At 44.0% G+C, this 27548-nt stretch overlaps 1 protein-coding gene across 8 annotated transcripts in view; it reads left to right on the top strand.

The window, feature by feature from the left end:
• The window catches only part of LOC144934555 (ankyrin repeat and fibronectin type-III domain-containing protein 1-like), a 178183-nt gene that overhangs the window by 97497 nt on the left and 53138 nt on the right, over positions 1-27548 (top strand). For 5 of the 8 annotated variants that reach the window (XM_078860478.1, XM_078860486.1, XM_078860524.1 and 2 more), the window contains 3 exons: positions 10855-10986; positions 22414-22666; positions 26270-26480. In XM_078860478.1, coding sequence (XP_078716604.1) covers positions 10855-10986; positions 22414-22666; positions 26270-26480 — 596 coding nt within the window. The other 3 variants (XM_078860505.1, XM_078860515.1, XM_078860495.1) reach the window with 3 other exon arrangements.

Here is a 27548-nt window from a genome sequence, read left to right as displayed (position 1 = left end):
AATCTTTATTCATGAAAACTTTAATATTTCGGTATAAAAAGACAAAATCATTATTAACATACTGTGCTAATATATCGCTTCATAATTTAATCATTGTCTCTGCTCGAGTGATTATTATAATCATTGCCACTAATTTCAAAGTATAATTACACCTTCAAACCATCCATAATTTTTTAAACGTCATGATGTCCCTTTTTCATTCTCACTGATATTACTTAATCACAATTTGCATATATTTATTTGTTTACGCTTCGTGCATGCTTTGTTAAGACATATTGTTTATGGGATATCGTGTTCATTTTTTTTCATCTTAATTTAGTGCTTGCCTTTTTTCTTTTCCACCAGTGTCACGTGTCAGTGAGTCTCAGGACAGTTTTTTTTTCAGGATAGTGATGATTAGAATGGATTCACTGAGATAGTACAGTGGGACAAAATTATAGTGCCCAGATATATGACGGAAGAACACTCAAACTCCACATTAAATCTTCCAAATCTATGGATTGGACAGAGATCTTCTTTTTGATATCTTCATAAGGGAGGTCCTTTATTGTATGGAGGTATGTTGAACCTCTTTCTCACCATACATAGCCAACCGTGCTACTCGGAGGTGTGGGGGAAGGACCACAAAACTAAAGACAAAAAGCAGTTATAAAGAAATGAGTTTTCAATCAAGAAGATTTAAAAGTGCACAGCTCCCAAGTGGCTTCCTAATATCGGAAAGAAGAACATTCCAGAGGGCCACAGAAGCGCATCTGAAAGCGCCGCGTGATGCGGTGACCGTCTTTATTGGATGGATAGCTAAACGCCGCTGTTAGGATGACCAGATTTCGCGTGATGATCTATGCTACTTTACGACCTCATCCTATGCAATCGTGGACTTTCCTCTTCATTCTGGATTCCACTCCCTCTCCCGTTTTCCTTTTCCACAAGAGTCAATATAATGTCTGTGATCCACGTGTTCCACTTTCTGTCTCAGTCTTGTTATTACTACCGCATGCGCCTGTGCACGCTTCTTTGCACACTCTTCGGTTCCTGTTCCAATGCTTTGTCAGTGTCCATGATTCCGATGCATACGCCATAGAAGGCATCTTACACTCACCAAGGATGCATCCATCCATCGGTGTCACCTCTGGCTTCGAAGGGCAACACGGTCAGTGTCCAATGCCAGCACTGCCTCTGGCCACACGCTCTCGCGATGTTTCCCTTGCCGAGCTGGGTCCACGCTTCGATGTTGTCATTCCACTACCACCACGTCCGTCTTTGTCTACCTTTTGCCCTTTGATTTTCCCAAGAACCAGGTGCAGCAATAGGGTTCCTTGTTAGCTGAGCACCACTTGTATTCAGTAGTCCACATTCATCTGTCTTTGGCTTCCCATTACTTTCAAAGAAACGATCTGATGGAATGTTATCAACGTGTACTTTGTGGTTGCTTTTATTTGGACATCATAGACGTGTTTCTGTTGTGCAGCGGTTGCTGCATTTTGCAGCTTCTTATTCAATGAGTGTGGTCAAGGACGGTCCGTATAAATCAGCAGCACGGCCGCCCAACGAGGCTCAACTCTCTGTGTGCACTATGACATGAGAAAGCACTTGATATTTATCACATCCGAAGACGTGTGTTGTGCCGTGGTATAGGCATGTTTTCGCCGTTGACGTATCATCAGATAAGTCGATAAACTGTGAACTAACTGAATGAATGAACAAAAACCTTATATCCCCCATTGATTTTTGCCGAAGGCTGCGGTTGGGAGGCAACTGAGTGTTTTCACATTCACCATTGGCTCGTTCGGATTGTGACTACCCCAGGGCTCCCCGGGTTTCTTAACATCAGACCACATTCGTTGGTTTTAGTCCGCGCAATTCTTTTGGCGATGACCCAAGTGCTCAACGCTTGCTCAAAAGGCACGGCGGTGCTCGTTGCTCGATGGTGCAAGCGGTGTAAGCGGTGCACAAACGGTGTCATGGTGCTGATAAGTGACTACGTAAATGGGGGGGGGGGGGGGAAATATTTGCTTTTGGATGTCATTTCGTCATCTACAGATTACAGAACACCTTGGTGGGAGGTGGGGGAGGAGACACAGCAGAATATATTCTGATTGTAATTCGATGTCCAATTGTGATTGTGGATGTAGGTGAGAAGGGGGAGTATGGAGAGGGAGACTGCTTGTTTGGGGGGTTGGCCATTGCAAAATTCGTAGGTTCCACTTCGCCTCCCGGCCTCCCACAGGAGAGAGATGGGGCACTGGAAAAATAATGAATTTTTTCCGAGGCCTCTACCCGGCCTCATGGGAGCCGTGTCAAGTCACAGCTTCCCCTCGCCCCGGCTGTTGTGCGGTGCCGAGGCAGGTTATTATTTCTCAATAGATTCCTCAGCCGTTGCTGTGTGTGCGTGGCTTATAATATGATTTCGTTTCCGTGCAGTTTTTTTTATTCCTCTTCCCACCCCCCAACCGGAAGCTTGCTTGCTCATACAGCATGACTAATGCCATTTGTTACGCGGGTTCTACAGCAGCTTGTGTCAAGGCTGTGACTGGACATGCACGCGTGCACCTGATTGGACAATGCTGAATAATAAATATGTTGATGTCAGTTGCCGTCATACGAATACATAAAACAAATGTAACTGTGCGTCCTAGAATTGTAATCGGGCACGTATTAGACTCGGTTCAAAATGAGCCGGAGCCTATTCTTTGTTTTTTTCGGTAAAGTCACGTAGATAGAAAAATATATACAAATAAAATAAATTAAAATATCACGACGTATCGATCGCAACACAAGCGGTCTTCATCAGGAATAGGGGTTAGCCTCTAAAGGCAAACTGTTTATAGAGGTTTGGAGATGGGCGTAGCCCAAGTGTATCAGCAGCACCAGCAACATGGGTGGGGCAGCAATGCCAATGCAGTAACAATGGCAATGCAGTAACTATGCCAATGCAGTAACAATGGCAATGCAAATTTTGACTTAAAGCTTTCGTGACTGCAGGAATTCATATTAATGGGTCTTTCGGTAAAGTCACGTAGATAGGTTCAAATAAAATAACAAAACAACAAAAAACTACGCCGTTTTAATCGCAACACAAGCAATCGTCATCAGGAGAAAGAAAGAAAAAACGTTGTAGTTTTTTGTTATTTTTGTTATTTTCTTTGAACCTATCTACGTGACTTTACCGAAAGACCCAAGAATATGAATGCCAATGCAGCAAAAATTCCAATGCAGCAAAGGGCCGCCAGTAAATCACTGCACCCCGCTCCACACACCACACTGCTGACGGTGGAGGTTGATTGACAAGAAAACACAAATCAAGTCACGACCCAAAGCGGTTGATGACATCTTTCCAATGATTGCTGAGTTTATAACCATCCTCTCGGTTGAAATTGTGTCTGTGTCTGTATATATGGATGGCTTCATGAATTAATCTTTGTTGATAGCCAGTAGGCTTGCAAAGTACCTTCGTCTTAGAGAAATCAATTTCGTGTGAGCCAGCCGCCATTTAAATGATGATCAGCCATGGCCGAAGTATTGGTCCTACCGTGTTTCAAATCTTCCTTATGTTCATGAACACAGTCCGAGACATGTCGCTTAGTTTTCCCAATGTAACTGCTGCCGCAGATACAGCTTAGTTTGTAGACGCCGGGATATTGCATGTCAGGAATCTTTTCCTTCACAGATAGGATCAGATCACGAATTTTATGTACTGTGTTAAATCGGACCTGGATCTTGTGTTTGTTCATGATTTTGGAAATATTTTTGGTTACCCCTGCTATGTATGGCAAGGTGATGATTTTTATTGGATCCTCAGATAGCTCCTTCCTCACGGTTGGGGTGATGGCTTTGTGGATTGTGTAGTCAGAATATCCATTCGCCTTGAGAGCTTTGTGTACGTGTTTTAGTTCACTGGTTAGGTGTTCATTGTCGGAGATACATTGAGCTCTATGGTGTAGTGTTTTGATGAGGGAATTCTTCTGGGATGGTGGTGGGAATCATGTTTTAGGTAGACGTCAGTATGGGTTACTTTCCTGTAGACAGAATGGCTCATTGAGCCATTTGGTCTCTTTTTGATTAGGATATCCAAGAAGGGTTGCATGCTATTCTTTTATACCTCCATAGTGAGTTTGATGGCTGGGTGTATGGAATTGATGTGATTGAGGCATTGGTTTAGAGCCGGTAGGCCATGTGGCCAGATGACGAACGTGTCATCTACGTACCTCTTCCACAAGGAGGGGCGTAGAGTGGATGCCTGGATGGCGTCAGTCCATGCTGCTGGTTCTGCTGATACACTTGGGCTATGCCCAACTCCAAACCTTTATAAACAGTTTGCCTTTAGAGGCTAACCCCTTTTCCTGATGACGACCGCTTGTGTTGCGATCCAAACGTCGTGGTTTTTATTAACTTTATTTGTACAATTTGTTTTTCTATCTACGTGACTTTACCGAAAGAACCAAAGAATATGAATTCCTGCAGTCACGAAAGTTTTAAGTCAACATTTGAGTCGGAGCCAGTTTGGCAAAAATGATGGCACCCCTTCCAGTTCTTTCCATTGTTCTACTGTTGGAAAGAAAATACTTTAGACGGTTTAATTTTTAGTCACCCATATTTAGATGTCTTTCAAAAATATTTTGTGAAGGTAAGGAAAATGTAAAAGTGCAGCCATACAACTGCTTGCTTATGCCACTGCTGGCAGAATAGCCCCCACTGTAGGGAGATGTAGAAAACCCTTCCAGAGGCTAATTTGGCCTACTCTTCCAACATGACCAGACAGCTTTGAAGAGGTGGTAATACCAACATTTTACTCAACCGCACACAATCTGCCGGTCAACTGAGGCAAATCCATGTATTGCTGCTAGCAACAATAATAATTTACAATTATAAGGCGCAATTCATAGACAGAGGCAGGGCGGCGGGGATGATAAAAAAACAAACTTGTAACATTCAGTGCCATGCTGGGAAATCACGTGGGCCACCTTTGCATTGCAAGTCCAGAATGCTAACTAACCGCTACAATATGGAAGCATCCCTCTTGTTGTATGATATCAAGATGCTTCAACAACATGACAGCTTTCTGTCAATCTACTGCCGGATGGAAGCCTCCATACAATGTCAGTGGTGGAGGTTGACCATGCTTCACCACACTGGTCAGTGACGGGTTGGTGAAGCAAGGCGGGGGAGGGACCCATGACTTGCTCAGATGTCGCTCGCCACAGATGTGAGCTGTGTCTGGGAATTGAACTAGGCTCACGGTGCTCGTAGTGCAAAGGTGCTCACGATCGCAACACTTTACCGCCACTGCACCTCAATATATTGCGACGGGAATAAACGGATCCGGTTTGTGTTAATCATTTTGTGTTGGCGTGCATGTTCATTCATAAATCGTGAACCTCCGGAAAACCTGAGAAAATAAATAAAACATGACGTGTGCAATATTATTCGAAACCACTGTAATAGTAACAGTAAACTAGAGACATTTATTATTTTAGGAGAATATTGCTGTGCCTGCAAATGGGTGGATTTATAACATTCGTGACATTTTATTTTCGGGGAAAAGAATTAACCCTGACATCTATTCCATCCAAATGTAATTCCTTTTTTAACAAAATCTTACCGCCTTGTGCGGGCAATGTGGATGCATATGCTCTACAGTTATTTCATCCATGCTACCTCATGACTGTGGTGGCGAATATGTTCTTTCCTCATTTGCTCAATTAAAACGTACAATACGGTAGAGCGAATGCCCTTCGACGTAACGCAGGTGGCACGTCACACGCACCTCTCCTCAGGATACTGAAGAGATTGTGATGCACAGGACACTCAAGGAGAATTGTTCGCCACTTTCGTTTTGCCTTTCAAATAGGTTTTCTATTTCTTTACGTTTCCTGTGAGTCGGAAAAACACACTTAGCCAAGCGAGGGAAAGAAAATCAATATCTTTCAATTCCTCAGAGGGAAGCAGTTACACAATCATCTCTTGTTGTAACTGAAAAAAAAAATCGTATTCTTGGGTCTTTCGGTAAAGTCACGTCTCGGTATACGAGCGACCATTGTCAAATCCCTTTGTTAACCTGTGCTGCAGAATGCAGACCGCAGTCCAAGCAATGTAGACATGGCTGAGACTTTTATTTACAGGCGTTTGTCAAAGGGTTAATCCCCAGCTCGCAATCTCCGATGAAGTAAAAAAACACAACAACGTATCAGCTACACAATAGTGTAGCCGAGGACGCACGTGTTGGTGTAGGTGGGTCGCGGTCATCATGAGATGAGTTGCCGGGCGCACGGCGGAGGCTGTGACGGAGCAACGCGAGTGCTATGATTCAGGAAGGAATTCATTTCAGCCTCGCCGCTTTAAATGTAGCGGCGGCGGGGGGGGGGCAGGGCGGTTGTGTGGTTGATGGCGTGAGGAGCGTAGAGAATTAAAGCACGAACAACGGCAAGTGAGGCGCGCAGAACATGGGTGTCAGCTCGGCGTGTACGGACACGGCAGCCGCTGTGGCTCGTTGCTCGAAGGGAGAGAAGGTCAGTGCAGACAGGTTCTTGGCAGCCATGGGTTCTCGCCATCCGCACCGTACCCGGCACTGCGATGGGGCGCAGACCGTTTTTGGTAAATTGCATTCTCTGCGTCGCTGGAACTCGCCTACGTGTTTCTATCTCTTTCGAGATGAAGCTAAAATCGCAGCGTGTATACCACGAATATTACGGTGTTTATTTCATTCTTCCAGAGACATTTGCACGTGGAGGAAAATTTGTGAACATTCTCCTAATATGTCAGGGAAACATATCTTCAATTTTTTTGTGGATGTAATATCAATTGTGCTTTTTTTCCTATGAATGTTGCACGATGCAATTGAGATGTGAGGCAATGTGATGGCACGGAAGGCAGATGATTATTTGGGAATGCTTTCGCTGCATGCTGTCTGCATTCATTTGCCATTTATCTCTCAGCTCTGCGAGCGACAAACATTCTTTGCACACCAGTGTGTGCTGGTGTGTTTGTCCGTGTGCACGTTTTTCAAACACGCTTTGAAATGGGGTTACTAATCATATTTGCCACCACATAATAGAGCATTACACTTTGTTTGTGTTTTGCATCTCTGTCTGTATTATTTTCATATGAATTAGAGTTGATGTCATATTGTGTTCGTGGTCCCTTATCTGTTCACCAGAGATGCTAGAATTTACTGGATTATCTCAGATGTTCTCATATAAATATTGACAGACGTTTGAAATAAATATGGGCACACGCGAACAATTATGCTTTGGTAATTTGTTATATTACTATTGATTTAAGCGCATATTAACCTTAATATATATGATGCCTGATCATTGTCTTCTTTTACAATGAAAATTACAAACTCTTAGATGATGTTCACAGTTTAACCATATGGTCCAGCATAATATCTGTAATGCCTTCCAGACGGTCGGGTTCCTGGAGAGATCTGCCTGAAAATTCCTCCACCACATTTTTAAATAGTGACATCCATTTAATAATTTTGCTGATCTCAGCAAGAAACACAATTTGTAGAATTAGCTAGCTCCTGACCTTACACTCAGGATATTAACTCTCTTGTCTTTGCCTGTAATGTGCTTTGCCCTCTCTTTGGCTATGGTGAAGTGCAACTTGCATGGAACCAGCCTGTGATCACTTCCGGTGTTGGTTTTATTTGTTTAAATATAAGCCTGTGACAATCATAGCTTTCTTGATGTGTCAGCACAACGAGTCCAGTAGTAGATACGTCCTGGTGGGATACAGGGCAATGTCGGTAGAACTTCCAGGTATTCCTTAAATGTGATTTTGATATACCTGTTGGGTTTATATCCAACAACGTTACTATATATATAATTACATGCTTTGCCCATATCTGGTAGTACAGTGAGATATAAAATGTGAAGATACACATCATCAATATCATCAGCCTTGAGAATTCCATGCTGGATGAAGGCCTCCTGCGATGTAATAACCCACCTCACACCTCCACACGAGCTCATGTCACAGCTCCATCTCCTCGTTTGACTCAGACACATCGTATTCCTTGGATGCCAATCCGTCAATATTATTGATCATTGGCCATCGTACCTTCTCGTGCCCAAGCGCACTCACTTCTCTTAAACGTGTTAACTGTTTAATTTACCTTCGCATTTTAACACGGAGGCTTTCGCGACCAATATCATCCATAATTCTTTCGCATGTTGTCCAATCTATTTGATTTTTTGTTCTGTCTCTCAGTGTAGAGACAGCAAGAAGCCTGCATCTCTCCGTGCTTCTTTGCACACATTTTAGTTTTTTTCTCTCCTATTTTCAACCAAGTTAGGATATATGAATTTTGTTTAGCTTGTTTTTTATTATTATTATTTAGATTGTTGAAGTACGACGAGCATGGAACCAGCCTGATCACTTCCGGTGTTGGTTTATAATTCTCCATATTGAAACTCATTTATTTTAGAACTGCTTTTTGTGTTTAGTTTGTTGTCCTTCCCCCGCACCTCCGATTCGCACAGTTGGCTACGTACGGTGAGAAGTTCAACACCACATAAATTGTCCAGTGAAAGTCAACTCTAAGAAGATCAGAGTAAATGTCAATAATTTTGAAATAGCATACAGTTGTTGATAATGGCTGAAATGCTTTACGGTACAAGATTGTCATTCCCAAGCACGTGGTATGCTTGTCAGCGCCATGCCAATGCCAGCCACATTCAAGCTAATTTGTCCCGCTGATGTAACGTAAATGAGGGTCAGATCCTATCCGTTGAAAATCCGTTGGTTGTTTTTTTTTCTTTCTTCTTCAAGGAAGGATATTAGCGCTATTTCGGTTAATGCTGTCATTTAAACTCGCAGTTGTAATCCCCCAAAGTTAAAACGGAAACTGCGCTTCATTACCAACACAAATAGCTGGCGGCTCGCATGGCCCGGTGCGCCGTGCGCATTAGGCGTGAGTCGCGGTGACATCGACATTAACCCCGCCGGAAGGTCACACGTGATGTTAAGATTGTAAATTTAAAGCATGAGCTGCATGCAGAGGAACACTTTCACTCGTCTAGAATGTGCGCCGTGCTAGACGTGAATCAGGTCGTTTTATTTGCTGGTCTTTTTTTTAATCTGAAAGATGGACAGTATTTATCGTACATATTCAGGAACAAATGAGATTTTATGTGAAGACCTCTGAGAAACGTAGGTCAGATTTACTGCAGCAATTAGTTTAAGACCAGTAAATGTGTATGAGTGACAAATAGAGTTTTATTTTTTATCATGGTACAACATGAAAATGATGATATAAACATGCAATCAATGTTTCATTATTTTTCATATTTTTATTTAGATTTCCATTCATTAGTCATTCACGCGCTTACTTTTTGTGTCTGATATACGCAGCATTTTAATATACATGCTTAATGTATAAGACGGTGAATCAGCTGATGATTCATACTCATCAAAGTACAAATGTGCCACATTTGTTCTTTTCGAAATTTAAAGTGGTAATATTATTCATTTCGAGGTTTTGTTGGGTTAGATTGCGTAAATATAAATGTGTCGTTAAACCCGTCACCACCCGACACAGCCAAATAGTAAGGTTTGTCTTGTTAACAAAACATGCCGTAACGAATTGTCATGTTTTGTTTACGTGAGAAACCTTACTAATTGGCTGTGTCGGGTGGTGACGGGTTTAACGACACATTTATATGTATGCAATCTAACCCAACAAATCTCTGTCATGAATAGAATTTAAGTAACCATATTTTTACTCTTTGTGTTTTCGATTTTGTTTAAGGTTTCATCAGTGTACTACTCTTTTTACAGTATCACAATTATGACCTCTGCATTGCTACAAAAAATGTCCATGTGTACTTGAAATTAAATGCAAATCTTTACAATAAATGGTCGTCCTCCAACCGCTAGTCACCTATGCAGACAAACCCTTTATATATATAACGATTAATATGTATGTTTATCACGTGATTAATATGTGAGAGCATTAGTATGCAACGAGCAAGGGAAGGTGCTCTAAGCCATGCAACCCAGTGGTAATATAAATAGACCATGAACTGTTCATAGCCGATGCTGTCCACATAAGACTAACATGTAACAAATGCATATTTTGGCCACCCATATTGTAGTGCCACTAACAATTTGTTCAAGTGCCCGTCTGAGTGTGTCTATACACAGGCTGCTTCTGCATTGTGTGAGTGTCTGCGTGTGGCTATACGGAGCGTGCATGTAAACGGGGAGTTTGGGCATTGTGGTGTGTGCGTTGCACGGTTATCTTGGACTCCATTCCTCGCCATCCACAGCACCGGTAGCAATTGCTATCAGAATTTGGCCTGAACCTCTGTTAGCTAGAATCAGCCTAAAATTGTTATGATAAGCTTGTGCACTGGAGACACAAAAGCCAGCCCAGGCATGGTGGTGGCCACACCACACCCTTGCGTGCGTGCTTGCCGGCTTATCTTACGTGCGTCCTTATGAATGTGTGACCATGTGAACACGTGTGTGTGTGCGTGTATGTGCGTGTTTGTTTGTTTTTTCGGAGGCTGACCTCCAACGACAGCCTGAGGCACAGGGATGGATACACCGGGAAGCATACGTACAGAGCAAGCAAACTCAATGCAAGGCCCATCCTTCGTAGACACCATTTACTGGGGGTCTGCAAACCCTAAATAAAGTGTATGTCCCGTGATTTCCCATAAGACGGCTTCGCAACCAATTGCAGGAATAACAAAGCATCAAGTCTTGCTTGGACACTGCTACCCAGTGAGTGGCGGTGACGTCACCACCACCACTCGCTGGGTGAATCGCTGCTGCTGCTTCTGCTGCTGCTTCTGCTGCTGATGGTTTTGTGATCATCTCAGTCTGCTTTCTGTGTGCCCACAGGTTTGAGGGGGGCCTGGCGAGATTGACCCAGCGGCTGAACCACAAGGAGCGGCGACAGAGCCAGGGAAATGTGCTGAGTGACCGCCTCGCGTTGCCGGAGGTTAATCGCCAGAGATCTGTCAGCTTTGACTGGTGAGGCTTGCCTCCCCGGGCTCAAACCCTTCACGTCTCACGCTTTCATCTCCACTGCCAGCAATGCGTGCCGTCTATCGGTACAGCAGTCTTACAAACGGTTATAACGTTTACAATATATGTCTTCTTTTACGTTTTATTTCTTTCGTAGCTGAGCTGCGGTGGATTGTTGTTTGAGCACCTGCGATCAAACAAATGTAGATGCAGGGTTGGAGTTGTGTTCAAAGCGTGCTAAACACCTACTGCACGGCATCGATGTGTCTTTAGATGGCAGTGTAGCAAGTGGGTTGTCAGAAGTGATGGAGTGTGACTGATGTTTAGTGATCATTTTTTCTTATTTGTGTGTCTTTTCTGGGCATTCTGGAAGCCTCGAAATTATTTCCTGGGTAATGTATGAACGTACAGGACAGTATTACATGCAGCCTTGCACTAACCCATTGCACTGGGTCTTGTCACATCTCCGCTCTATGTGCATGTATGTTCAACTTCTTTCGCACCATACGTAGCCAACCATGCTTATCAGAGGTGCGGGGGAAGGACAACATACTAAACACAAAAAAGCAGTTCTTAAATAAATTCGTTTTCAATCTAGATTTAGAAGCGCATAGCTTCAGTGGCTTCCGAAAAATCTCACCCTCATTAACATCGTTCTCACAACACTATAATGATGAAACCAAGATAAATGCTTGTGGCAATTCGAATGATAAATGTCTTTGCTATTTAGAGACTCTGATCTTAACAGCTTGTGATATGGCACTTCAGAGAATGACGACCCTATCTTCGCTGACCTCACGGAACCAGTGGCTCTTGAGTAACCAAAATGTCATTAATTTAAACAACGTTGTAGTCATAATGAAACTGCTGTGGTGATTGTCCCATTCCTTTCGAGATGCATACAATAAGCAGCAGCAGCAGCAGCCGTCCTTGCTGGTGAATTCTCACCAAGTGGAGAGTTAAACCACAAATACCACGTCTGCTACATTGAGCGGTAGAATGGAAAGTGAGCAAGCAAGAAACCACCGTTATTTAATATTTGGTGCCGGGTACTCGTTTGTAGCGTTCTGACCTACCCCGACTGGACATCTATGATAAAGAGCTTTATAGCTCATCGGATTCCTCCAGTATAAATAGATATTCTGATTCAGATTTTGTGGGATGGTTCCATATGTTTATCCGATACACAACACCATGTGTTCCATCAGCATTGTTACGGCATTCAGGTTGCTTTTGAAGATTGCCATCCACTGGGAAGTGGGTTTCATAATTGTTTAATGAACACGTTTGAGAGAGTGCGAAGCAATGCTCCGAGGGATTTACATGACCCCTTGAAACTGGCACTGCTCGGGAAATTGGAGGTGATCATTTGTGCAGACAGTAACATGCTTAATTAAGCAATTTAGCGGTAAACTAATGAGCACATTTTACATTGCAAATCACATATTTATCCCGATGTGTAGAAGCTGTTGTGGCCATCTCAAGCTTGTTCATCCTCTTCCTATTATAAGTTAATATCTATGTTAATCGGGTTGCTCAAGACTGCATATTCAGACACGACGTTTGAACGATTGTGTGTATGCACTCGCTGGAGCACGACGTTACTCAACTACATTATATTATTTGTGCATGTGACACCTACACACAGATATGTACTTCATCTACATCAAGTGCCTGTCACCAAATTATCCGGAATGTGTCCGATCTTGTCAGAACTCGGAAGCTGAGCAGGCTTTGAGCCTGCAAAGTGCTCGGATAAGAGACCACACGCTCACAAAACCAGGTTGCCCAAAGCGTTGTGGGGCTACGTGATAGGCAAGAGATAGCAGCAAATAAAATCCCCACTCTACTATACTGTTAGGCTTCGGAGCTCCGCTCCTTCATCAACCTGCCACTGGACCAGCGTGAACGATGGTCCAATAACCCCCAGTCGTGGATTAACAAAAGGGGTGACACCTACACACATAAATGATGAGCTAACCCTCCTGTAGTCTTCATCAATGGATCCTGGTAACTGTGGCTGATTGTCGGTGTGACACTTTGGCTATGCGCGACGTTATTTCGGCGCCGCGTTTGTACCGAGCCGGATATGGGTTTTTTTTTATCGCGCTGACAAATAATTTGTGGTATGCTCTTTTTAATGCGCGACACATGCACAACGTAATTTTGTAAATGATAATAGCGGGTGGACAGCTGCCACCTCTTTGTGTATGTACGCAGCATAGATAATCCTCCGCTGATATGCACATGCACAGAAGCACAATGATATGTCGTGTAGGCAAACATTATAATGAAATAAATGCACCCGGAGCATATGCGCGTGCATACACACACACGACAGACACGGCCCGTTTCTCCCTCGTCTGCCTTTATCTGATGCTAACAGCGGAAATAAATGCAGAGCGTGCAACAGAGATCTCACACCCAGCCAGGGAAAGAAAAAAAAACGCTTTGTAAATGCAGCAACATGGCCAAGTCTCATATTAATACCGCAGCTGGCTGACTGCACGCACACACACACAAGAGTTCCACCGTCAGTGGCAGGCATCGCAGATGACAAGGGGTAGGTGGCTGTAAAGGGATGGGGGAGGGCTTGTTGGTAGGTGCCAGGCAATGCCAGAATTCAGAACTGCTTTGAGTGGACATGGGGAGTTAGGAATTGACGCCTTTGAATTGCTGCCATCCTTCCTCCTTATCCTCCTTCACTGAACAGAAATGCGTTGTGCTCGAAGATTTTGCAGCAACAACACCAACAACAACAAAAACGCCGCAGCTGTCCTCCAGACTGATGACTGTTTGGACGGTTTCCCACAGGACGTGACATTCGTGCCGCCGCAGTAAATCTGCTTCTTTCAATGGATGATTGCTCTATAGACTTGCCAGCGTGGCCACGCTGGTTATCTTTACATGCGCCCTTCAACAAGGAGAGAGTGGTAGTTTGCCTGTGTGTGTGTGTTTGTGCACGAACTGTACAAAATAACATTTCTGTGACGCCTGTTAATCAGGCATATAATAATAAAAATTAAAAAATATACCAGCACATAGCGACACAATGTTCCATTGACAACTTTAAATTACACTCACCGAAATGTTATATATTTTTTTTAGTTTTCAGTTTTGACGCATCAATGCATAATCTTTTAAATAAATAAAAAAGCGAAGCAGTTTCAGCAGCATAATATATATATTTTTCCACGTACAATACAGCCGCTTAAATATTGCGCAGTGGGATACATGCATGCCTGTGTGAATGATATGGACTTCATTAAATTCACCGCTGAATGAGACATTGTGGGCTGACCTAAATTCGCCATCGCCTTGTCCACGGCATCGATTCAAATTAAATAAAGCAAACGCATCATACGCCAATGTACGCGGTTTGCCGCCGACAATATTCGTGCTTGCGCAAAACAGCCGTCGCCAAAATATTGCTCTTGACGGCGGCTCCCGCGAGCGACGTGTCAATGAGTTTGCGTGCAGTGACGCGTGCGATGGGACGCGACGGACGTCATAGTCGACGCCGGCCCACGTCGTTCGACTCAAATGACGTGCATAGCCTGAACATGAATCATTTCTCACAATTATCAGAAGTTGACATTTACTTTATGTCCCACCCCCTTCCACCTACCCCCCACCACCACCACCCCACCCCACACAAAGACAAAGATTCCCCCCTATAGCCTGTAACAGACTGTTGGGGGCAAGTGCTGTTAGCGAGCACCTATGAAGGCCGGCACGGCACACGAGGGGGTGGGTGGCCAGCATCACGCCCGGCCGCATTTGTCTCCCCAGTGGCGATGTTTACGCACCGCACCAGGTACTCATTTTGAGGTTGAGCCGAACCAGCGGAGGCCCAGTTCAAATAATCGCTATCACTGGTGTTGGCCGTGAGCGGGAATCAAACCCGGATCGCCGTGTTCGGAGCACAGCATGCTAATCATTAAGCGGTAGTGACCGCTCCCCACACCCCCCCCCACCCCTTTTAGCCACACTAACCATTCTTTAAGAACGGAAGAGCGGCCTCTATTTATTTTTCGGTGTCGCATTGGCCCTCATAATCGCATACTTCCCACTGCATGCACTCCTACAAAACTATCTTAACCACCAGATGAGCCCACCATCTGGACTGCAGGTTGCGTGGTCCCACGCTAGCAGCTGCGTGCGTTGATCATCATCTGGTGTGCCGAGTGCACATGGTGACAACGCATTTTTTTATGGTTTTATGTAAGTGGGTTGCAAAGGCTGGGCAAGCGAATCAAAGCCTCGGAAGCTGGAACGTTTCTGCGCCGCATTCTTCTTCCCAATCTGTTTGGTTTTGTTCATCGTGTGTCGCGTGGTTTATAGACGCATGGACTGGCCACGGCATTCCGAGTAATTGATGAAATAAAAACATTGCACGCACGCCTGTTTCAAACGGGTTCGGGAGATTTTGAATTGGGTAGCCACCCATGACGGTATCAGAAGTACATTTTTTTTTTGTCCCCAGACGACCTGCTTGTCAGTTTTGATGTGGTTTCCTTGTTCACCAAGGTGCCTGTGCCTGACACCATCGCAATCATTGAAGACTTGGTTCATCAAGGACTGAATGCTGGGGTACCCCCCCTGGTGAGACACTGCTTAACCAATACATACTTCACCTGGAATGGAACCTTCTACAAGCAAATTGAGGGCACCCCAATGGGCTCCCCCTTATCTCCGGTTGTAGCCAACATCTTCATGGAGAAATTTGAGACGGACGCCATCCAGACTGCCACTCTACGCCCGACCTTATGGAAGAGGTACGTAGACGACACTTTTGTCATCTGGCCACATGGCCGGCCTGCTCTAGACCAATTTCTCGACCATATCAATTCCATACACCCAGCCATCAGATTCACCATGGAAGTCGAAAATGATGGCAAGCTACCCTTTTTGGATGTCCTAATCAAAAGGAGACCTGATGGTTCAATGAGCCACTCTGTCTACAGGAAAGCCACCCACACGGATGCTTATCTAAAACCGGATTCCCACCACCATCCATCCCAGAAGAATTCCCTCATCAAGACTCTATATCATAGAGCCCAATGCATCTCCGACCATGAACACATTTCCAGTGAACTCAAACACGTACGCCAAGCTCTTAAGGCTAATGGTTACTCCGACTACACAATCCGCAAAGCCATCACTCCAACCACCAAGAAGGATCCTGTTGAGGAGCCTTTCAAGACCATCACCTTACCCTACATTGCTGGGGTCACAAAAAAGATCTCCAAAATCCTGATTAAACACAAGATCCAGGTCCGATTCAACACAGTACATAAAATCCGTGATCTGGTACCGTCTGTAAAAGATGTGGTTCCAGACATACAGTACCCTGGTGTCTACAAACTAAGTTGCCTCTGTGGTAGCAGTTACATTGGGGAAACCAAACGACATGTCTCGGACCGCATCCGTGAACATAAAGCTGACCTGAAACACTGTAGGACAAACACCTCAGCCGTGGCAGATCACTGTTACAACTCAGTGGGCTCACATGACATTGACTTCTCCAAGACAGAGGTTCTCTGCAAGCCATCTGGCTATCATGAGAGATTCGTACATGAGGCGATCCACATTTACAAACACAGAGACAATTTTAACCGAGAAGATGGATTCTGGCTTAGCAATCACTGGAAGGACGTAATAAACCATTTTGATACACATTAGGGTGGGTAGAATAATACATAGTGTTATATTAAAAATGTATAAGGTATAGGGTGGTTTATAGCAATACAGTATGTAATTTAATGTTGGTTTTGCCTATGGAAGTATATAGTACGGTATAGACGCGTGTGATGTAAGAGAATAAAGTTTAGATGGAAGCATATTATATAATTTTTTACAACGTAGAATTTTTCATGTATTACTTACTGTTAGTAACTCAGCTTATTGTAGAGTATAGTAAGTTTACTGATGATGCTATGTAGTTTATACTTTAGTTTGTCATGCAGTTTATACTGTAGTTTTTTACGTGGTTGTTTAGTAACTACAGCTACATACTATTAACATTCCTTTCCTTTGTTAATGCTCCCCCCCTTCCCCCCCCCCCCCCTTTGATGCTGCTAATCTTGCATAATGCACGGGCATAGTATTGATTTGGAACCCCCCCCGCCCACCTCCTACGCATTTTCCATATGCTGAATTCCTCTTGATATGCAAATTATTTTGTTTAGGCGCTCTTCTTCCCACCTCCCCCCCCTCTAACCCAGCTTAAATATACGCTCCAAGCTTGGGGTGTTTCATTCTTCGCCTGAGGATGGCTGCTTGCGTTGTGGCCGAAACGTCGTGAGAATTGTTTTATTATGTTTTATTTTTATTATTTTATTACTTCCCTTCTACGTGACTTTACCGAAAGAACCAAGAAGATGAGTACATTTTTTGCCAAACTTGAGCGTCGACTGGAATGGAAAAGCGGGTAAAATATCCCTCGAGTAAATAATGTATGCATGCGTGTCCATTCAACTGGCGGACATAACGCTAACAGCGATTATGTTTTATATAAATGGCCGCACGGTGTTCTGGGTTAAGGTTATCACAATGAGGTGGCATGAATGAACCCGAACGGAAATCATGCACAGAGTGGCAGAGTTCATTACATGCCGTTGATTGTGCAGTATTTTCTCTTGTTTATTCGTAACATTTATTATTTTTCGCGTGAATGCTGTCATCTGTGTTTATACATAAATATAAATCGTTTATTCACACGCTCACACTCAAGTGAGTCAGAGCAGCCGCCACTACGGCTGCGTACCACGTTTCAGAAATCAATGATAAAAATATATAAATATATAGGGAAAAGGTAGTAAGAAGGGCTACAACACATTGCTAAAGATGGGAGAGGTGTGGGGGGGTAGATATTGCTGTTCTATACAATAAAATACAAACATCAATGGGGGTTTATAAAACTTTTTCAGGAACAATGTGAAACTGCCGCAAAACTTGACAATTGAGAAAGAAATATATGTGGCATTGTACACACCTGTTAATATAAAACCGGCATCCTTCAGCTTTGGAACCATTCATAGAAGGTATATGCTTTCAAATCGACAGTAGACTCTTGATTGTCCACGCTAATGACGGGGGAGGACGGCCTCAGATAATTCAAAATCGTGGATAATCCAAAAATATTCCTTTTCCCCCGGATCTCCGTGCCAAAAGACACTAAAATAGGTATAAATTTAAACTTACGAAATAAATGATCATAAAAATCACTCAAAATGAAGCACAACTCATGATTTAGATTGTTACTATTTGGATTTAGAAGGAATACTCACGATCGACGGATTGATGCGCGTGCTCAGTGGTAACACTTTCCTGCTCCCGCCCTGAAGAGTCCGCCCACTCAGTGGGTAGCAGAGCCACGCCAATCTTAATCAATCAAACTCTGCCCACTGTTGTAAAGATATGCAACTACTATACTGTAATGGTGATCCCCTGGAATTCGAATTAACCGAAGCACATCTTTGTTCGGTTTAAGCACATGACTTGTAATGAACATTTCCAAGGTTGGCAATGTCCAACTGTTTTTAGATTATTAATTTGGGCCTAAGGGGAAATCCACGAGTTATTCATTCATGTCAGAATCTCAGGTTTTGACATAAATCCGCAAATCGGATAAACCGCACGCGGATAATCGAGAGTCCGCTGTAAGTGTGTACAAAAGGCAAAGATGCGGCGATCGTGTTAATGCTACTGCTGGCTGGAGGGTTTCCACTCGAAGAACTCATGAGAACCTTTCTAAGCGGGCATTTGGCCTACTCTTTCACGACGGGCAGACATCTTGGAAGCGGTAGCAATGCCCACACATTACCCCCACCACACGCAACATACTGATCAATTCACTGGGTGGACCCCTTCATGTGACCCCATGGACAGAGGTGGGGTGCAATTTGAAAACCTTGCCCACTGTTTCAGCATGTCGCGCGATGGGAGATCCAAATGGTGACACCTTTAAGTCCAGTATGCCAACCGTTCGTGTGGATGAGGAACACAATAAATCATTCATAGAGTGAATGGAGGTGATGACTAGAATTTGATATTCATGATGACATATGACACTTGCAAAAAATATAACTAGCTGGCAGGCGTGTGCATTAAAGGCAAGGAAGTCCATTTTTAGCTTTGACTGACTACAAAGAGATACACAAATGCACATACAATCTAATACACGTGGATGTAAGATTATATCAATGTGCTTGACATTCTATTGGACATGCACTAATCACATTGTACACAGCATAACATTAATGTTTTTTTTTTACACACTTTGAAAATATTTTACCCCCAATCTTGCCGAACAGCTATAACGATCGGTGCATTGGTATTAGTTAGCGGTTTGGAGTTTGGTTTCGTTCTGCAGAAATGCAATATATAGAATTTTGCTAAAGCTTAATCGGGTCCTCTGGTAAAACTATAGAACCTGGAGAAAAATCCAAATAACCACGGGGAGAGTGGACATGCAAACTCGAAATATACAGACGTCAGGGTCAGGATCGAAACCACGACCTCCTGTATACCAGGCGAGGTCGTTGGCAGCCACCTTGTCCCCCCAATGCAGGTGCAGTAGGCATTGAGGACAGTGCGGCAACTTCCATTGTTATCCAGCCCGTAGTGACCGGCGAAGTGAAGTATGGTCAAAGCACCCTCACTCCCCTCACGGCTCGTGAGGAGGTCCAACAGCGAGCAGTCGATTGACAAACGGGCGGTACAGGTCATGTGTCATGAGCAACAAGCAGCCTTGTTGGGATCCCCTCCCCTTTCACAATAGAGGCGTGGAGGCAAAGTGAGCAGTTTAACGTTTACATTGTGCCTTTAGTGTATTTGATCATGAGCAGAAATGTATTCGTTGGGAAGCCTGCATTTCTCCTATATCCTGTTTCTGGGAATCAACCTCATCAAATCGTTTATCAGCAATGCATAGAGAAAATCCAGCCATAACGTTTTTTTAAGCGAAAGCCTGTCTTGTTCCAGACGCAGATGCACAGCATGAGATTCAAATAAATAATGACGCTAAATAATTCCCGACAATGATGCGCCATCTTACGTTTTTTTTTCCTTTTGAGAGGACATCTTACGCTAGCTTCCTGTCAGGGATGATTAAGTTCACGTACATGAATGAATGGAAGAGAATAAAGCGGCCAAAGCGTCACGGATCCCCAAGATCACCCAGCCGTCGTGCAGGATCTCCCGTTCCACTTGGACGACGGTGCGACGTGATCCATCATTCCGTAGAAATCGTTGGCAGTGCCAAATGTGGTGGTTGCACATCATCGCGGCGCAGCGATGGTCTCATTTGTTCGACGACGTACACCCGCGTCACCCATCAGGCTTTTCAAGTAATTGCTCGTGACACATCCGAGTATCATTCTCTCCATCTCTGCTGTTTAAAAAGCCCCAGCGCACAGCTTCGTCGATTGTCAATCTGCCTGACAATCGTCGAAATTAAATAGTCTAATGATGTCTGCTTTCTCCTCTCAACAACTATTTGCATCCGCAAAAGCACAACAGACTGTCAAAGTTGAGCTTATTGGAACAAACAAAACACGTGATAGAAATATTGCACTGCCATGGTTGGAATTTCAAAAAGCACGTAATGCCTATAAGCAATCTCTCACAAACATACGCAACATCAACCTGGCAGCTGGCAAATCATTGTCATGTTAATTTGGATGTGCTTTATGTATTTGTCTCTTTGTGATTATATTTTTCAAGTGATGTTTTGTCACCTTGCCATATTTCCATGTATATATATATATTTACAAATAATATATGGCAATTATTATTCTGTATACATAAAACAAAATACAACAATATTGTTATTTTTCATTTAACTCCCATTATTGGCCTCTGAACAAGTCACCCCGAATGCACCCGATCTTGTTAGATCTCAGAAGCTAAGTAGAGTTTGTCATGCACAGTGCTGATGTGGGCAAGCACCATTCGTGCACAACATGCTGTGGGGGCTCTGTGGCAAAGCAGCAGAAAGCAGTGCGTCAAGAGTCCAGTGTTATATTGCACACTACCTTATGTGGTTCCACATCTATGCTCCATACGTATCAGCAACCTGCACTGACGAGCGTGGTAAAGTGAGGTCAAAACAACCTCCATGGGCTGCATGGCCTGGTGCTGACAGCGTTCAGCGGTGCACTGAGGGCTGCACCGTTGTTGGCCGTGGAGACTAAGTTCAGCTGAAAATAAAAGACGAGCTGTACATTCGATTTACTTCTTTCTATCACTAGTTTATATACATGGCATTGCCCGGGTCAAAAACAAATTTCAAAACTACTCTTAAAAATCTATCAGCAGTGGGGACTGACTGTGGTGGTACCTGCTATGATGACAGCAGTGTATACTGTGGTGGTACAAGCTATGATTACATCAGTGCATACTGTGGTGGTACCTACTATGATTACAGCAGTGCATACTGTGGTGGTACCTGCTATGATTACAGCAGTGTATACCGACTGTGGTGGTACCTGCTAATTACAGCAGTGCATACTGTGGTAGTACCTGCTATGGTTACAGCAGTGCATACCGACTATGGTGGTACCTGCTATCACTACAGTAGTACATGCTGACTCTATAGCAGTATTTATCGACTCTATAGCACAAAAGTACTCACCTGACAGAGTGGCGTGGTGAGGCCTAGTCCCGTGCAGAGCTTTCGGCCTCGCCTAGATTGTCCAGCCGGCCGAGATGACACCTTGGCAGACAGGGGCTGGGCTGCTGCCCTTGACCCCCCCCCCCCCCCCAGCCATGATCTCCTCGGCCGCTCTGCAGTAATACCTATGGCCTTTCGTGGTAGCATCTACCGACTGTATAGTGCATTTTTAACGCGAAAGAAAATGTCCCCCTCACTCCCACCGAAGACGTGCGACTTGGCATGGGCCGTCCCCCCCACCAAAGGCGCGTGAGATGGTATGGTCATTCATACGTCATAAATAAGTAAGTAAAAAGAAAGCACGAAAAAATCGCACTCAATCGCTAATTTAACTAATTTTAAGTTGACGTATGTGAAAAGGAATAGTGCTTGCTCACCGCGGGGCTTACGGCGTGGTACCTGGCTATTTTTTTTTCACATAAACCCCACCGTTGGAGAGGCAAATCCTTCGCAAGCACGCGAACAAACACACAAACCCACACACAAACCCACAATGTTTTTTACTATTATATATATAGATAGATGTTGTTTTTTTTAAGAGCGCTATTTTCCAAAATACATTCGAAATTAAGACGTACGTTCATTAGAGGGCTACCACTTTTTTATATTTTAGCATCGCAATAAGGCAGTTTTACTTCAGTAACATTGTCAGAGGCGTTTTTATTTTAACTTGATTCGATGCATTTTTGGTCCATTGCGGGCTTATGAACCGACCATTTTGGACATCGTCTTCCCTCATCCACTTGCTCCCAAAGGTCCTGCACAGGAAAGATGGCGCAGCCGCTGCGCGACGTCCCCTTGCCGAACGCTTCCCGCCGGATGGCTGCGGGCGGCATGGGGGCCCCAGGGAATCCCTCGTCGCCCAGCGCCGCCAAACGCCTCTACCGAAACCTCTCGGGGAAGTTCCGCAGCAGCAGCTCGTCCTTCGAGGAGGCCTGTGGCAACAGCGGAGGCGGCGGCAGTGGCGGAGGGCGCTCGGACAGAGACCGCCTGCGGAAGTCGTCCACTGTAGGTGCCCCGAGGGGAACCGGCTCTGGGCTCTGTCCGTGAGAAACGGGACCCACTGTCGTTCCAAGCACAGTGGTGGTACTAGCCCAGTGAAGGCCCTTAGCAAAAATATTAGCGCCCTCACCTCCCCACAACCGTCCCTCTGAATTTATAAACTCCTCGTGAGATGACAGAAGAGATATAGACAATAGATAGAGATGTAGAGATGTAGTGAGAAAAGATAAATGAATACAAACATGCAGATGTAGTGAAATTGGAGAGGAGCGATACAGACACGATAGAGATGAGAGATAGCAATTGCTTTTGTTGTGCGAATAGCTGGTAATGTTATTAGAATTCGAATTTGGGGTGATATTCGATGCACCTCTGTGCAGCTCCGATTACCATGGTTGGCTACATTCGGTGCGAAAGACGTTCAACATACATGCATACATTTGTTCGTGAATACGGGCCCTCTTGAGCTGCTTTTTTAGCCCGAAGTTTTATGTTTGGTTTGGTTATGCCGGAGCATTACCACTGCCCTAACCCAATGCCCTATGATGCACACCTGCAATCTGGCGAGCTTGTAGGTGGATCGTGCAGAGATGAGGCCACGCTGTGGTGTAGATGCCCTCCTGCAGGGCAATGTATTGCCATGAGAACCAGCATGATAAGTAGGTTTCTGGCAGGAGTTTGAGTATTATTCTCTCATGCTCATTAAAGGGAACTGGCCAAATGTCCCAATGCAGGGCCCTCCTGAAAACCAGTATTGGCACTCAGTAAGGCCTTCCTTGGCAATTACAAACAACATATGATGTAACTATGGGACCCTTTCGCCAATATCAAGATATTGAATGATAAAAGAGGCTTTGGCCTTAAAGTCTTTGTTTTATCATTAAACAGATTATGTGTGTGTAACACGGTGCAAATGATTCTGCCATCACCACCGCTTCATTAAACCACACTGACCACGATGGGGATGTGTGGTTGAATAACTGACATGGCATGACTGACTTGGCATGGGGAGGCCTTTATCCACTTTTGGATTGACAAAGGGCTGTGAATTATTCATATTATAAAATGCTGAAGTCCCATTTCCTGTTGGCACTATCTTTATTGACATAGACCTGCGAATGTAAAATGAAATAATGAAATGAAAATGGCACGTGGCCCAATACCCACACGCGTGTGTGTTATCTCATAAAATGCATTGGAGGTAACCCATAGGGCTTATAAATAAATGAAAAGCGTATTAAACGCACATGAAAGCAGAGCAGTTTCTGAGTTTGGAATTTAAAAAAACACGTACATAATTTGTCAAACACCTGGAAAACGCGCAGGCATTGGTTAGGGATCAAATGCCCTGCTAAGCACAGTTTACTCTATGTGCTCCTAATGCTTCGTTGCAAAATGAAATAATTTGGGTTAAAATACATCACTCAAAGTAATCCTGAGCGTAATTGCCATTCGCCAGCAATGGTTCAAGCAAGCCTGACTGATGATAAGACACTGTAATTTGAAAACGGTCCAGAGTTTGTTTCCATTGAATCAATGCTGCTGAAATGATCCACTCCCAGAAGGCTGTGGAGCCAGGGGGTTGTGTCATACTTTAATTTTGTTATGTGGAGATACAGATATAGCAGAATCAGAATATGTATTTATACTGGAGGAATCCGATGAGCTGTAAAGCTCTCTGTCCAGTAGGGGCGGGTCAGAACGTTACAACAACAATATTCTCACAAAGTACAAGAAAGGTAAACAAATCACCCAAACACACAAATAAAACTAAACCATCCTCATTTCAGCAAGCAAAGCCCGCTGTATTGTCTGCTTACCTATTTGTTGGTTATATTCTCACAATAACAACGATTATTTTGTGTTTTTACACGGGTGCAGCAGGGAAACTTCTCATACAATCATACTACTTGCTACCAAGGAGTGTGCATATATGCAGCTGCGACTGTAAAATAATTATAATTTGATTTTATATCACAATACATTACAAGGTCGCAATCATTACACACAAAGTGCTTGCACAAGTGAACCATAACACCTTGCTGATCTCGTCAAGGAGCATCAACCATCATGCAAACTCCGGTCATCCTCGCAGCAGCCTTTGGCTAGCCATCGAACAAAGACGACCACTGCATCGCGTGCTTTCATAAGTGCTTCTGCGGCCGTCTGGAACGCTCTTCCTCCCAATATTAGGAAGCCACTGGAGCTATGCGCTTTTAAATCATCTCCATTGACAACTCATTTCTTTAGCACTGCTTTTTTTGTTTAGTTTGTTATCCTTCCCCCGCACCTCCGATTGGCGCAGTTGGTTAGGTGTGGTGCAAAAGAAAGTTCAACGTACATACACAAAACAGTTTCAGTGTAATGGCATCAATGTTTTTGACAAATGACCTTCAAAGTTAAGAGAGGAAATAGATGTTTAATTTGATCCATGTAAGGCAAGCACACTTTGAAATGTGGTGGCACATGGAAATTAATGATAAAAAAGTAAAGGTTTACATAAACTATCGGGGAAACAAACCGTGTTAATGCTTTTTCGACGATGTTTATAAACAAAACATGTTTTGGTGAAATTCACTCGCTGATAAACACTGCCAATAAACACTGCGGCATTGGAAACACCAGTGTTTTTTGCCCAGCTTAGCCCATGAGCCAAGAGGGGTGGGTGATTGGTACCACTTGGGATGACAAACGCTCCCAATACTCACAAATGGGCAGTATTCACCGCTGACAGTCTCCGCCAAGGTTAGCGTATATAATTTCAGTTTTATGTACGTACAATTTTCTATTTATTTTCATATTATATTCTTGGTTCTTTCGGTAAAGTCACGTAGATGGGAAATAATAAAATATTAAAATAAAGTCACGTAGAAGGGAAATAATAAAATAATACATATTTTTTTATTTCCCTTCTACGTGACTTTACCGAAAGAACCAATAATATGAATCCCTGCAGTCACGAAAGCTTTAAATCAAAATTTTATTTTCATATTGCCTACATGTTTAAAATAATCTTTTATTTTTCTCTCCAAAAGGATGTTCACTATCAATAATACGACAATACTTTTCTTGAATGACCTTTTCTCATAAATGCTATTATAGTAACCTTGCTTTCATCCATATTTTTTATCTCATGATAATATTGTTCGACAAAATACTCATTCGCTTTTGCCACCCTTTGTGGTACCAATAAGAAATGTTTGGGTCAATGGCTCGTGGACCAGCTGTGCACTGCTATCGTGAAATATAAGTGGAGACCACCTCTGCGTTATGGGACCCCTGGAAGATGTACCAACAAAATGGTGATAAATGATCACTCAGCATTTCACGAAACATCAACTCAAGGCTACAACTAATGCTCGCCATTCGTCAAGATGTTTCACACACATTGTGCTGCTCCTTAAAGATGCAACGATGAAAAAGTCGTGCAGAAAGTTTTACAAACATTCGGTGGAACAAACAAATCAATTCACGTCTGTTGCTAGTCGAATGGTTCTCACGCGTTATACGTTGCGGCTGCCGTAAGCCAACATCATTTTGGGCGCATCGCACACCTGCACGTGTTTTCTAAAATTCCTGCGGGGGGTGTCTGTGCATTGGGGGTCGCAGGGCTTGTCGTGCGTCGAGGCAATGTTTGAGGCGGTGGAGCATCAGGACATGGACACAGTGCAGGGCCTGCTGTCCCGCCATTCGGCCGAGGAGCTTGACCTCAGCTCGCCCAACAGCGACGGCCTCACGCCTCTCGACATCGCGGTCATGACCAACAACGTGCCCATCGCCCGCATGCTGCTGACGGCCGGAGCTCACGAGAGCCCCGAGTGTGAGTTGAGCCTCCTGCTAGCCCACGGGCCCAATGTTCATGCACGCTCATACACAACTAAAAACGAAACCTGGCCGTTCGCCAGATGATGCTAGTTGTAATTACTGGTGAAACGTTGTAAATGTTGTGGATTTGCTCTCCAACACACCGGTGTGCTGTACAAGTAACGAATTGGCATGTTCTGTCTACGTGACAAACCTTACAAATTGGCTGTGCCGGGTGGTGGCGGGTTTAACTGCACATTTATATTTACGTGATCTAACCCAAAAACCTCTATTATGGCTGATATTGGTCAGAAAAGCCTACGTGTTAAACTAACTGATAATGAATCAGGCGACGTGCCAGTTGTTTTTCTACTCATTTATTCTGTTGTAATGCTGCCGTGCTGCAATGGTGAGCATACTCAACTTGCAATTCGGCCTGATAGTTGAAAGAATATCAATCTGCCGGGTCCCTGTCCTGCAAGAGGTATAAATGTGTACACCCGAGTAGATCAGTATGGGTATGCCCACCCCTTCCGAGACATCTGGTCAGCATGGAAAGTAGGCCAAGGATCACATCGAGGAGCTCTCTGCAGCGTCCTCCAGTGGACGCCAGCAGTGGCGTGATTTTCAAGAACATAACCCTCGCGAATATCGAGGCCTTACCATATCATACTCCACGTGCACATCGTGTACATTTGGCGATATTCCACAGGGCAACCGAAGGGATATTTAAATTACCTTGCGCAATTTGCCTAATCGTGCGTTAATCTTGTGCCTGTGATGCGGCCACCAATTTTGCAAGAAAGTAGCCTTCATTCAGTATTTCATGCACGTGGAATATGCTGATGTGTTTCAAAGCTTCTGTATTCATACGGTATTCGCAGGTTTGTTTAAAATTACTTACAATTATTGGTGGGATGCAATGCCGATGTTATGCCCGAGGCATACATTGACGTGTAATAACAATGAGAAGGTGTTGATAGTGTGTACTCATATGGTTACTAAGCAGCTCACTCGTTTGACTTTATGTTGGTGTGAATTCAAACATCAGGTCAAGGTGTTCCATTGCAATGTCAGTTACAGA

This window comes from Lampetra fluviatilis, chromosome 1 (assembly GCF_964198595.1).
Source record: "Lampetra fluviatilis chromosome 1, kcLamFluv1.1, whole genome shotgun sequence".
NCBI lineage: Eukaryota > Metazoa > Chordata > Hyperoartia > Petromyzontiformes > Petromyzontidae > Lampetra > Lampetra fluviatilis.
Note: the sequence above shows the minus strand (reverse complement) of the source record. Positions and strands in the feature narration are given on the sequence as shown.